The sequence below is a fragment of the Plectropomus leopardus genome, chromosome 21 (genome assembly GCF_008729295.1).
Source record: "Plectropomus leopardus isolate mb chromosome 21, YSFRI_Pleo_2.0, whole genome shotgun sequence".
Lineage (NCBI taxonomy): Eukaryota > Metazoa > Chordata > Actinopteri > Perciformes > Serranidae > Plectropomus > Plectropomus leopardus.
In genome coordinates, this window is record NC_056483.1 from 19366602 (window position 1) to 19380943 (window position 14342).

The 14342-nt window shown below is 39.6% G+C and overlaps 2 protein-coding genes across 5 annotated transcripts in view; both read right to left on the bottom strand.

The window, feature by feature from the left end:
• Positions 1-2252: 2252 nt before the first annotated feature.
• On the bottom strand, positions 2253-3752 carry LOC121960426 (gap junction delta-4 protein). The gene is made up of 2 exons (XM_042510099.1): positions 3689-3752; positions 2253-3463 (listed from the first exon to the last, which is right to left on the bottom strand). Exons 1-2 carry the CDS (start codon positions 3750-3752, stop codon positions 2253-2255), a joined length of 1275 nt encoding a protein of 424 aa, XP_042366033.1.
• Positions 3753-10258: 6506 nt separating this feature from the next.
• The window catches only part of ccny (cyclin Y), a 40865-nt gene continuing 36781 nt past the window's right edge, over positions 10259-14342 (bottom strand). For all 4 annotated transcript variants that reach the window (XM_042510461.1, XM_042510459.1, XM_042510460.1 and 1 more), the window contains one exon: positions 10259-13888. In XM_042510461.1, coding sequence (XP_042366395.1) covers positions 13772-13888 — 117 coding nt within the window. In that variant the 3' untranslated portion in view covers positions 10259-13771. The remainder of the gene's footprint in view (positions 13889-14342) is intronic.

A 14342-nucleotide genomic window follows, 5' to 3' on the forward strand; every position in this document is an offset into this window, starting at 1 on the left:
TGCAAATAAATCTACCCCTGTTTGCCAGTCTGACCTGTATGTCTGCATTTTGAAAAACAGCTTTTAGCATCCCAAAATGTCTGATATCATGCAAGCTGTAGGTCACTGTACTTCATCTGAATGTCTTGACTCTCATACTCCTTATTTACTGTTAGGCCAAACATGGCCTGAAATGAACAAAAGGAAACAAACTGTTGTTTAGTAGCACAAATAAAGTGACATTTCTTCTTGTCAGTAGGGGGCAAAAAAAGGCTGTCTCTACCAGATTTACTTTTCTCCACCTAATTTATTGAAACAAAGTTTAACAACCCAAATGCTTCACTGAGATACAAATATTCACATATTAAATCTGTCACCACAGTGCCAGACCGCATCTGACTTCAAGTGTTAAATATTTGCCAGCATTTCACATGTTGCACCACAGGGGGGCAGCAAGATCTCAAACTACAGAGGTGGTGAAGCCACTGCAGAACAGTGGACTGGATCAAACAAGAAAAGTTACAGTAAAGTGCTTTGAAAAGTTCTTCAGCGCCATCATCAAGAATATCAATCAATAAGAAATAAAAACATTAGAAATCAAACAAAATATCAAATAACTTTCATGTCATAAAGTAAGAAACGTCACATAAAATAGTGTATGAAACTGTACATGAAATCATTTTATATTGTATTTTTACAACAAAATAACACTTAAATATCTAATTTAGAAATTCACTTTCTTATAGCTCCATTTTACTTAAGCAATTATCAAAAAGTTTAACATCTACCCAGTCTTTACAACTCAGAGCACTGGTAAAGACAAGTGTAACTGAGGCCACTTTTGGGCCCTGACACTAAACACTAGATGTAGGGGAGGCGTGGCCCCATTAGACCTGCTCTGGTCTCATGAAAACCCCCTGTGGTCACCCCTTACGACGATCAGGGTGCAGCCTTCAGTAGACAGGTGAGATATGAGGCAGGGGAGCTTTTGTTGTCACCTTCAAAGAGACCACAAGAGGAGGGAGATCAAGAGCTATCCATTTACACAGAAACCAGCCCCTCAGCCATAGGGCAGCAGGTGCAACTGTGATGGTGTCCTGTGGGAGTCTCCTCACAATCACCTGTATAAGGTAGTCCAGAGATTGTAAGAAAATAGGCCAACATGTCTCACAAAGGTTGTAATCATTTTGGCAAAGGGACAAGTTAATTTAAAACTACAGCTACAGCTGCCACTATATACACTGCATATGACTGACATGCATCACTGTGGGAGCGGGTGTCTGATCCACATTAATCTGAGCTTTGATCAAGGTGAAACTAAAGCCTCAGCGAGCAGAGAGCCATTTATCCTGAAGGGCAACAGGCAACGCTCCTTTGCAGAGCTCTGCTGTGCTCTATTTCGAGTGACAGTATATGTTATAGCTTGTATTCCTCCTAAGCTCCGCGAGGCCCTGAAATAGAGTGACAAGCCGTCTCCATAAATACAGAGCCCCTATGGGGGGACATAATTGCTTTGTGAGCCTATGTCGGCTTTAGGGGCCTTCATAGTGTCCTTCACTTTTGACAGAGGAATCCTATTGCATTCTATGAGCTCAATAACACCACCTCAGCCAGATTATTGCCTGTCATTTTGGCCTGAGCCTCTTATTCCAAAAGGTCATCCAAACACCCAAGCACAAGGCCTAAAGGGTTACCCGTGTCCTTTGACCTTAATGACCCAAACACAAAAGAGATGGCGGTGTCACGTAGAGTAACTGTGGTAGGAGGTGGGGTTGTGTATGTGGGACAGGTCAAGACTTGTCTTTGTTTACAGACAGTGTATCCGGGGAGGTGGGGGTGAAAGTCAACAAGGAAAGAAACAGGTGGGCTGCACTCGTTTTAGATTTTCTCAAGGTTGAGGTTTGTTCAAGGACGCTTAAGGCTAGAGTGTCCCCTCATTCTTGACTTGTTTAGTTTAGAGAGTTCCCATTCAGGACTTGAATTCTTGTCCTTTTGCATCACTCTGCTTATGCTCCTCAAAGGCAATGTGATCTAACATCACAGCAGATATGATTATGCCTCTTGAGTCTAAGGTGTCTGGTGAATGTGTTGCCCCTTTGGATTCTCCTCAAGTAGCAGTGTAGTTTTAAAATGAGGTAGCAATCATGGCAGGATGTCAGCTCCAACAGTTGTTTCCACTGTGTGAGCCTTGGGTTATCTCCATGTCTGTGTCTCATATTGCTTTGACACCTCCGTGTGTTCCAGAATAACCTGGAAATAAAGCAATGCAACTGTCACACCCACTCTGATCTCTTCTCTTGCCCGTCATCATTAGTCTGCAGCTCTGCTCCGCTACCCAGCTCAACCAACGTATACTGACCCACCTTTCTGGTACAAATTGCAGTTGCTGTGGAAACGCCTCCAAAGGGCCCCTCTGGATCCTTGGAGGATGAACCAAGGTCCCGTCTGGGAGGAGGTGGTGGTTTGAGTCGACTGCGTTTGCTAACACGGATGGATCTGGGTGTCCCCATTGGCTCAGGAGGGCAAAGAGCCACCTCACTGCCGTTCCTTTCTGGAGCCTCCTCTTGGGAAACAGAGTAGCCGTTATTCCCGTTTGTGTTGCAGCCTGAAGGTCCTGGAGAGCGTGGAAGAGAAGAGCGCTCCAGGGAGGGTGGTTCCTGACCTAAAGCAAGCGCTCCCCCTCCGCAAGAGCCCTTGCTTCCTTGCCTCTTTCGGAAACTCCCTTTGTGGGCAGCTTCTCCCTCTGAATCCTGCCGAGCCAGGTTCGGGTCTATTCTTCTGGAGCCTCCTCTTGCTGTAATGAAACACTGCTCTTCTTCATATACCTTCTCCACCATCATCTTCCTCTTGCTTTTCTGCCTCACTGAATGCTTGATGGCACAGATGAAATCCAACACGTTTAGGAAAAGGGACAGAGCAACTACGCCAAGCATGAAGTTGAGCATCACAGTCTTCTCTGTTGGCCTGGAGATGTAGCAGTCCACCTGGGTAGTGCATGGGGGATGCTGGCACAGGAACCTTCTTGGGATGTAGAAACCAAACAGGTAGTAGTGAGCTGCTCCAAACCCTGCTTCGAGCAAGGTTCTGAACATCAGATGAAGTATGTAGGCTCCTGTGAAGCACTGGGCCCACCCTCGCTCAGCTACCAGAGACACCTTGTTCACAGTTGTCTTGTTTAACAGCTCCTGGTGGATCGGTAAGGCTTTGGTGTGACCTGAAGAGTTCAGGTCCACAATGAGGCCATTGGAGACCTTATGGATCACATAGATGATAAAGATGATGGAAGGGAGACACAAAGAGACGAGCTGCACCAGCCAGAAGCGGAAGAGAGAGATGGGAGAAAATAGATCATAGCACACATTGGCACATCCGGGCTGAATGGTGTTACACACAAATCGCTCCTGCTCATCCTGGTAGAGAGGATAACCAGCTAAGAGAAGGATCAAGAGACGGAGGAAGATCATCACAATAAGCCACACCTTCCCTGAAAAAAAAAAAACCATCAGGAATAAATATGTGATTTAAAAGTGAATTGTGGATTAAGGTTTTTGGTGGAGCAAATTTTGCTAAGAACTTAAGGTTATAGAAATTAGCAAAAAGTGCTTTCTTGAGATTTCATCTTGAGGTGTAAATATCTGTAGAAAATCCAAATATTTCACTGGCACAAACATGATACACAAACCGGTTAGTGTCAGTGACGTCAACTCACCCATGAAAGTGATGTTGTGATTGACAGAGATAAAGATGACTTCAGAGGCACTTGGTCCCGCCATGCTTGCCATGCTCAAGGCCCTCCAATCTTCTCGTCTTCCAGTTCCAGGGCACAAAGTAAACCCTCGAGCTCACACCTCACGCTCTAGCCAACCACTGTTCTCCACCCTTTCTGCCAAGTGGTACAGTGGCCTCAGTAGCACAAAAACCTCCAGGTTGACGGACAAAGTGTTCCTTCAGCACTCTGATTCTCTCACTTTCTCCTTAAGGGAATATGAGCCAAGTTCTGGTAGATAAAATCCAATTTGAGCCATCTGAGTTGCCTAAGTCTCTGAGAGACCCATGTAAATACTTGTACCTCTTCCTCTGTCCCCTGCAGACAACTGTCTGTCCTCAGACAACAGAAGACGGGAGTGAGCCCCATTGTAGGTCTATTCTTAACGCACTTCCAAAGGCACGTCGCCGTCCTGGAATTGCAGGGATATTTTGGTGCTGCTAGTCGTCCTTACAGGAGAGTAACAAGCCTTCAGGCTTACTCACTCGAAATTGCTGTATTAAGTTCTCAAGCACAAAAATGTTAGAACTGGCTGCTCCATAAAAATACATGGTTTTACTGCTGCATCTTCCAAGTGATGAATCAAGGTGGTACATAGATATGCAGACTGTGGATTAGGTCTCATGAAAGGTTAGTAGGTTGTAAACTATTTTCCCACAGCTGATACCAATTTATGGCTGCTATGGTCTCTTTTAACATGGACATGACTTATATCTAATTATTCTTGAAAACAACAAAAGTTCATATTGTGATCTTTTTAAAAAAAAAAAACAAAAACAAAATCGAGATAACTACATTTACAGTAAGTTTCCCCTTTGTACTTTAATGAATGCTCATCATAGTGCAGTTCTCCCTCATAAAATGATTTTACACAGGATATCAGCTCCCATCCCACATGCTGTATCCTCCCTCGCTCATGAACACGGTCTCTGTTGGGACACATGGCTAAAGACAGTTGGCTTGGCTCATAATCACTACAGATCAATGGTCATTAGCACCTCCATATTGGCTCACAGTTTGAATCCCACGCGGCTTGTTTTGAATGAATTGCAAAACCAAGATTGGGAGTATGTAATGGATTCTGGTGAAAGTGAACTTTTGGCTTGACAACACAAGACAGAAAATGACTTAACACCTGCAATTCATTTACATAGGCAGTGTAATGCTGACATTGCATATGAAGGGAGATTGATGCTTTGCGGCACCGGGAAAGTTTGAGGGGTGATGAGCAAGTGAGGGCAAAGTTATACTCAGTTTTTAATTTATGAATAAATGTTTATTTGAATTCTACATTGTCATATTGTCTGAAATTAGAAAAAAAGAACCATTCACAGTTTGGAAAACAAACACAACACTAACACATTCATCTCCAGCTCCTATTTTTCTTTCAGATCTAAGGCAGGCCTCATCCCTGGCTCATGTAATTGTAAATGTTTGCATAGTTGTGACACAACTTTGTATCACTCTTATCCCCGTTGTTGTTACTTTAAAACATTGTATGGGGGCAGGTGGGTGCCTAAGGGTGTCCCATTCCCTATTTGACATTAATTAATTCTTCAATTGTAAAAATCTGTCAAAATCTTTGAATCTTTTAACACAAACTATGCTTAATTAACTATTGCTTAATTGATTTGAAAAATTCGCCTTCAAACAATTGCTCCATTGTATTTCTCCACCTTCTCCTTTGACCCAGTGTCTAATATACTTAGGGAGAAAAAAAATCCACATTCTTTGCAATCTTCATTGCTCTTGATATTGTTATGGTGCTTCCACCACCAAGATTTTTAGGGTGCAACTCATCCATTTATTTTTAAGTTTCAATGTTCTTCAGCCTCACCAGCATCTCAAAGGGTACTAGTGGACATGCTTTTTTTCTAATCCCAGCCTATTTGCCTCTTCATCTTGTGCTAACCATTCAGTTGTGCTGCCCACTAGTATAATTTCACATTGGGAAAATTAAGGCCTCCTTGTTTGAGGAGTAAGAAAATAGCTTCAGTTTAATCCTAGGTTAATTTTTCTGCCATATCAATGCAAAAATCACATTGGCAATTCGTCTTCCATATTTTGTGTTGTAAAACAGTGATGTTTCTGCTGTGATCATATTGGTTGGATGCCTGAATCCTTGGGCTGACCAAATAAATAAAATATTCAGTGGCAAAGTTTTATTAACCCAAGAAATGATGTCAAACCAAAAAAATCAAACCAAAGAAAGTTCTGCAAAGCAAAGAAAAGCTTCAACATGCAACCCACAGTACCCAGACACCCTCAATCCCTGCTACTGCCAAATGACTGTCACTGCTGCCTCCTCAGCCTTTTTTAAACTGGAACATACCATCTGCTCAACTAAGCACAGGGTGAGCAAAACAGGTGTAACCATTCCAAGAATACTCCAACAAATACATGGCTAATTTAAGAAACTTGTCACTGCAATATTAACATGTTGAGCACACACAAGCTCACATATAAGCACACCAACATGATTACAGTGTCATTTCTTGAAGCTTCACCCATTCCCTCAACTACTTGGAAGAGTCCAGTGACCACTTGCAGGATTATCAGCCACACCTGTTTTCAATTTCACTGATAGAGCAGATGACCTGCAGCAACACACACACACACACACACACACACACAAAGAAAAAAAACATTTTATATTACCTCAGTATGTATGACTCCTATGTAAAACTATTTCCAAACACATCACCTGTTTTTTCTAAATTTAGTTTTTATTTCAATTTCAGCAACTTATATGGTTACATTCACAATTTTGCCTACAGTTTAATTCTGCTGTATCTACATGGGTTATAACAAAAATATTAAATGATTATAAATAATAAACAACAAATAAAAATAAAAGTATGCATAATGACACAGGATGGGTCTGGAAGAAATCACTTTACTGTATTAATATGGCCATTGCAGAACACCACATCTTAATAGATACATCTTCTTTTTATATAGCAATTGCTTTGATACAATAAATTTAAACGTATTTAAAAGTTTAAAAGTATTTTATATGCTTGATATATTTTTTTATTGCTTACATTATTTTTTCTCCTTCAAGATGATGCAGTGAGATATATTAGATGTATACAGTATTATGATGGGAGTAAAAAATAACCACAGTGACTGCTTTGCACACCTAATTTTTACACACAGCAAGAAGGTAAGAACTCCTTATTTTCTCTCTCTTCTACTTTGACTCATTTTTATCGAAGATATAACTTTCGTCAAAGTCAAAAGAAATGTAATAATATTTCCCTTAAAGCATCTGAGCCTGAGTTTATTTTCAGTTTCAGAGTAATATCTGCCTTTCAGCTCATGGATTACTGTGTCTAATGAAGTACAAATGCCCTTCTTGACTGTGTTTGAGGACCATATTGACAATATTAAAACTTCAACAATAACAATCACTTCCATGCATACTAAGTATTCTTTCATTTCAGACCTTGCCCTCCCCCACCAGCCCAGCAGCTGCTGCCTGGGAGATTTCCCGCCTCAGTCATTACCTGATCAGCCACCTGATCCCACAGCTGGTCCCCATTTCCCTGATTAGCAGTGGAGGGAATTTGCATGATATTAAGGTATATTTCTGTTGTGCCTAAAAAGTCTATTCCCTATCAATGCACAGGCTTTTATAAGCCAACAAACTACACCGCCAGGCATGGATGCAGTGATTTGATCAAACATTATAATGAGAAATTTATATATTTTACTATTTTCTCTCTATCAGGATCTTTATGCGTTTTGCCAAAATGTTTATGATCTAATACATCACTTAAGGACCACAGAAAACTCAGTAAGATTTAAAATAAAATCACAAGAAATAAAATGTCGGTGAATGATTTTTTTTGTGCTACAGCATCCATGGAACACTGTCATGCTGCAATCTTAAGGGATCAAGATTTGTCATCTTAAAACTGCGCTAAAAAAGATTTTTTAAACAGTGGGTCAAATGACAACGTGTAATATGATGGGAGTCGTTCATATGATGAACCCATTGAGAATTATCATTCAACACTGAGTGTTTTAGCGTCTTTAAGCAAACCCAGAGGAAAGGAATATTTATAATAAGATCTCATCTTTGTTCAGCCAGTTTCTTCTAGACATAACTCAATAGAACATCAATATGAGATTTGACTGTTTTCTCATACTTCATAAATTAAGTTCCTGAGAAACAGCCTTCCTCTTTTCACAGCCCAATACAAATTTTAAATCTTAAAATGCTCTTTTTTCTCTCTCACTACAGTAATATAAGATTCAAGAAAGACCAAAAAGAAAACTTGATGGGCCTTAACTTTCACGATTTCAAAAGTTTGTCTCAACAGTCAAAAATCAAGTTTAAACTCTGTGTTTTACCATTTCTCTGAGCTGAGAAACCTTTGAGAAGCCTATGAGCACAGCAAAATAATTTATTCTTTTACGCCATGCTTCTTATCAGAAGAAGAATCAGATTATAACTGAATCTTTTGTCCAAATAAAAAGCTGATTTATATCTAATGAGACAATGAAAAGACTTTTGTGAGCAGCAATATTTCCCCAGGGAAATGTTTCTGATTTCTGGCCACCAGCTTTACAGTTTTGCTCACCACTCTCATTAACCTTGTTTCCAGAGTGCTCTCATAGATCTGCTATTCACTGCCTGACCAGCACCAAACAAAAGACGCGAAGGAAGCATTAAGTATGTTTTGGTGGAGACTTTTGGACTTACATTCCCAAATTGGATAGAGACAGAACTCCAAATGAACACTTAAGTTCATAAATGACTTAAGTTCTTCTGTGTTTGTTGGATGAGTAAATAAGAAAAATTCAGAGAAATAAATCAGAGATTGTTAAAATCAGTGTGTAGAGTAATCCTAGTGTGCTGCAAATCGAGCATCTCTAAAGATATTAATTTGGCAAAACCATGACACTTGACTTTAAACATTCAGTAGGTAACAGAAGTCTTCACATATTCCTTTTTTCATCACACAGCTCTTTGGTGAAGGTACGCTAATGATGTAATCTTTGTTTGATATGGTTAAATAGAAGAATTACTTGCTTTCACACCTTTTTTTAAATGCAAGCAGTTCATGATCTCAAATTTATGGTTAATTATGACACATCACAAATTTATTTCTGGACATTTTGATGATCAAAGAACAAGACAAAATGGCAAAAGATCTTTAGAGAAAACCAACAGACAAGAATATAATAATACATGGCAAAAGTTTCTATGCCACCTCTCTCTCTCAAAGAGAAAAGCAAATCTTCCAATTAGTCGGTTTAATAAAGAATGCAATTTGAATTTGATTGTCCCTCCAAAAAGTTTCTTTCTGTTGATACAACCACCCCTTTCACTGTTTGTGTTTTCCTCTCTGTCATAGGTTCCAACACAAATTTCGGCTTATTGTCAGACTAAGCCTGTATTTCAAAGGTCTTTTGAGAGAGTATTTTATTACTGTGTTCTTTTTTTCTACATTTCTCCTTTTCCCATGTATTTTGCTATGTAGTAGATTTAATGAACTCTACCTTGATAACTTCTGACGTATTATATTCAGTGTATGCTGGTATGGTATTGATTTAGTTGTTTCTGGTCCATATTCATGCAGCATGCTGTGTCCCTGATGACCCGTGACTCTCAATCAAGCAGATCATAATCACCTGTGAGGTGAATGTGTTTGTGGCTAAAACCCCAAAAATTACTCAATGTTTGTTTACAATAACTTCTGGAAAGAACCCCCACCGTTAATTTTATATCATAAACTTTAGTTATGGCTAAATATGAGTACAAAAATAAACAAATCTGCCACTTCTCAATTCTCTCGCAATTCAAATTCTCATTTCCAGGGTTAAATACAAACACTTTGGGTTGGTGTTTTCGTGTGACTACCAGCCCAAAGTGTCTGTATTTGACAAATGAATCAACGATCTTTGAGTCATTGCACACTGTAACTTTAATTAATTTCTATGTTGAGATGTATTGGTTTATAGATGCCTACCAAGGCTCTTTAGATGTGATTGGCAGACCATGGTGCAAAGCGAATAAATTCTCCATGAACTGACAGCCAAACAAACACAGTTGTAAGCTGTATGTATTCATTAAAACAAGAGATGTAGTTTCAAAGGTCAGTTTGTTTGACTGTACAGTAAATGTACAATAAATGTTTGACGTGGTTCATAAGAGATGTTTTGCAATTGCTCTCAATAAAGCTCAAAGCACCTCTTCATCGCATTGAATTGAAAAGCAATTACCAGAGCAGCGATTGAAATGCAAATTGAGGCCAACACGAGGATTAAATGTGTCCCTCTGTGACAATATGGCAGAGTGTAATCTCTGCATTACCACTTGCTCTAAGCCATTTAAATGCTTCTTTCTGACAGAGGAAACCCTGCTGAGTCACATTGGTTGTACAATACAGTACATACTGGAATATTGTGATAGCAGCGGGGAAATAGCTTGGGCTGCCACCGTGAATGATGCTTTAAGGGGTTAATTCTTGTTTTAGATTAAACGAGAAACATACACTGGGCTTATTGCAAGGTTTTAAAGTTTAATTCTTGCACTGGTTTTTCTAAACATTGCTTCAGAAGAGAAGAATTGGGAGCAGATCTTTAAATGATAGAAAACAGAGAGAGAAAAAGAACAGATGTGAGTTTGGCAAACTGAGAACAGGAACAGAATGGCTGACTCACTGAAAAAAAATTATAATACACCGACATTATCAACAATAACAACAGAATACAGCACATGTTGAAAATATCAATCAGTGAAAAAAATGAAAAGGTCACAGCTACAGCAGTTGTTAGCACGGGGAATCATCATGATCGAAGCTGAATGCGTGAAATCCCAAAAATTGTTGAAGAGAGGAAGAAAAATCAAGAGAAAAGTAAAACTCTATGCAGAGGTAGAGTTCAGTGCACAAGGCTATGACACACACCTAGTAACCAGCCGACAGGACGCCACAGGCCCATGGTACCCCCTCAGGACTCACCACATGGCATCAACGCTTCCTTCTGGGTTTAGAAAACACCAGACTGGGCTGTATGCACACACATATAATAAATAGGATATACAATCTTTGATTACCTCTAACAGTTTGAACTCACAACAGCAACTCCAGTCACATTACTTCCCTACAGACACATTTTGCACTTTATTTTTCACTCATTCGAAGCACCACGCACAACAACAGCTCTCTTTCCAAGTCCCAACACCTTTACTTCATGTGCAAGTGGGCTGGCTCAGAGCAACACGTCCAGCAGGATCGTCCTTCATTTTTTCCACGACTTTGGTTCGGTTCTGTCCTTTCTCACACCTGCTGCTCAGAGCTGGAAATCTCACTGAACTGACTGATTGATTCTCAACAAAAACAGAACTTACGTCATAGAAATTGCTAATGAAATGCACAAAATAATCTAGAGGTTTGAAGGGGTAAAATGCTATTTTTGTGCCTCACTTCCAGGTTACGTCATGATATTTTTAATAATTAAGTTTTAATTTCGATTAAATGATGTAGTGGAGGAAAAGTGATTCCAGTTGATCATAAGGCAAATGACTTACACATCTGATGTAATAAAAACATGACTTAACGCCTTTATCAACCCATCCATGTGTGAAGAATGAATTAATTCAGTGGAATTAATTAAATCAATTCAAGTCAGTGATTTTTAAGCTTTACCCTCTACTACATCCCTGTACATTTTTCTATTTCTGGATTTAGAAATGTTGAGAAAAGAGCAAATCAGGGAGTGATTTGCTCATGAAAACAATTTCCAGTAAATGCAATAACTGTGGAGCCCCAAAACTGACAAAACATTACAAAAGATAATCAAAAAAGCCAAATATGTAACATCAATTAATAATATTGTTAGTCAGGGAAAAAATGATTTAGATCTTTCCTCTAACCTCCACTCAGTTGATTAAAACTCAAACTTTATTTTGTTAGTTTTTTACAGACTCATTTATTTTTCAGCTTAATTCTCAAGTGTTTGGCCTTGGCACACATTTAATCATTTAGCTACTCTGTATTTTTTGCCACACAAAAATTCCCATTTATCTTGCTCTGCTTCCTCTTTCATTATGCAGAACTTGACATTGGGGGGACCATGTCTGTCCGTGGCATGTGACTGGTCCACGGTAAGATCCAGTGACTGTACATAAACCATTTTGGCTTTATGTGTCACTGAGCAACTTTCATAAGAATGAATGGGGCCCTGCCTCCTACCCTGTATCTATGTCTCTTAATACATCCATGGTACCACTTGCCTGACAATCTTTTACCACAGTTTTTCAGTTATGGGGCTCCATAAGAAATATGTATCATCAAACACATGAATCTGGCAATGCTTCCACAGAATGGGGTAAAAAAAAATCATAGAAATTACAACAAATAATAAACTAAGCCTGAATTGTCTTGTATTATCTATATACCATATACAGTATGTAACACATAAAAAAACTTGGCATTTTCTGCAGTGTGAAAACATTGTAACAAGAAAACAGACCAAAACTCTTAAGTGGTGTCTCCCATTTAAATCTTAATACTTTGTCTTTACTTGATTTGTCATAGGAACAAGGAACATATTTACCATCCCCCTCATGTACAGTAAAAACTGATCCAATATAAATATTCTAACATCATTCTGTTTTGTTTGTTGTTGGTTTTTTTTACAGTACAACCTTAGTCTACAGATGCAGCACACCAGCGCTGTATTTACACTGTACAGAGACAATTTAGCAAAATGTATACAATCGATCTTTTTGTAAGCAGAGTTTGAATCGTCACTTAATGCTTTTTCATTCATTTCGGTCCTCTCCAGAACACAAAACAACCCTGAAGAGTCATGCTTTTAGTGGCACCTAAATGTCAATGTTCCATTTGTGCTGTTTCTTTGTAAGCTGGAAGAACCATACAAAATGTTAAAGAAAAAAAAATACTTCAGTTATTTGTTCTATTCCTCCAGTAGAAAGGGGAGAGGTGTTAGCTTATTACAGGCACCACAGGTCAGGACAATGGCAGTGAATTAAGTACAACAAAAGCTCTACAGTATGTCTCACGTCTGACTGAGAGGAGCGAACCGCTGACTTCCAGTCAGTCTTCTCCCGAGTGTGCATGCTTCATCGTATTTAATCACAACAACAAAGCAATGCATGAGTATTGCTTTATCTGAATGTTGGCTGGATGGCCTCGCTGTGAGAGAAACAAGTTGAATTTCCGGGTCCTGTCAAAGCGCCCCTTAGCTAAACACTGACTTGCCTTTTCAGTGTTTGGCTCTCTGAATGAAAACTTGAATCAAATGGCTACAATATAAATGAACACCATGATATGTAGTCCAGTCAAATTGAACTGTACACTCAAGGTAGCAGTGGAATGTCTTTGCTTGGAGATGCTGGCAGAGGATTCTGCTGGATGGGAATGCAACAGAACGGATAAACACCAACAAAACACTGAAATTGAAAATTTGAGCATTTTTTAAAAATTTAAATGTGCCTATAAGCTGTCAAAAATCATCTCATGCTTCAGCTAAGAAAGTGACTGAACCAGAAGGTTAAAAATTAAAGGAATGTACACGGCTTTCCTCAATCTACCGTTCAAGCTAGCGGAGCCTCAGAGGGAATTATGGAACGCTGTCATTGCTGCCGTCGCTGCCGTCGCTGCCGTCGCTGCCGTCTGTTGTTTCTCACATTGTTCCTATTTTCCCATCTTCACACAGTCTCTCATATCACCTACTGTATTTCTGTTTGGCCTCTTCTTCTGCAGTTTGGCCTCTTCTTTTGCATTTCAACAACTCTCACGCTCACATTTCAGTTTGGTTCAGCTCAGCTCTGTTTGGTTCAGTGCAGGCAGCCAGTGGGACTTCTTTTATGTACAACCAGAGAGGGTGTAATTACACTTGTAAAAGTGCCCGCTTGTGTGAGTGTGTGTGTGTGTGTGTGTGTGTGTGATCCACAGGACTGTTGCCCACCTGGTTTGCCTGCTTACCAGGCAGAAATACAGTACAGTATGTCTGACAGGTCTCTCTCCATGCTGCAGGCAGCCAGTGTTAGGAAATGATGGCTGGACACCACCGCACCACCGTCAGGTTGTCTGCGCTCACTGACCGCTTCTTCGCTTGTTTCCTCAAGTCCTTGTATTTGTCATCACACAACCGTGAGATGGCCTGAAAGTCAAGACAGAACAGAAATGAGATGGAGAAAGTGAGAGACCCTTGGTTTATTTTGAGTGACTTGTTGGGATTTTTGTCAGTGTGTGTAAAACATGAGAGACAACAATCTCAACAGCAAATGTGTCCAAAACACAAGCAGTACTTTCACCTGGAAGTGAGATAATCACACTTTAAAAATCCCAGCGTTTTGGCTAAAGGGTCACTTGCTCAGTTATTTTGGTTTTGTTTTGTGTTATGTGATTATTGGCTTAAAGCATTCAGATTTTTTTTTTTAAAAAAAGAGATCGAGCCAGATTTGTTCTTGGCAGTCTGTTTTTTCAAGACGACAAAGAGCCGTCGACAAGCATTAATGTGCGGCACGGTCAAAGCTCCCAAAATTTCTACTCCCAGAATGAAAACTGTCAGCTTCTCCATGTTTCAAAAACATTTAGTCTGGTGTTTTGGATGT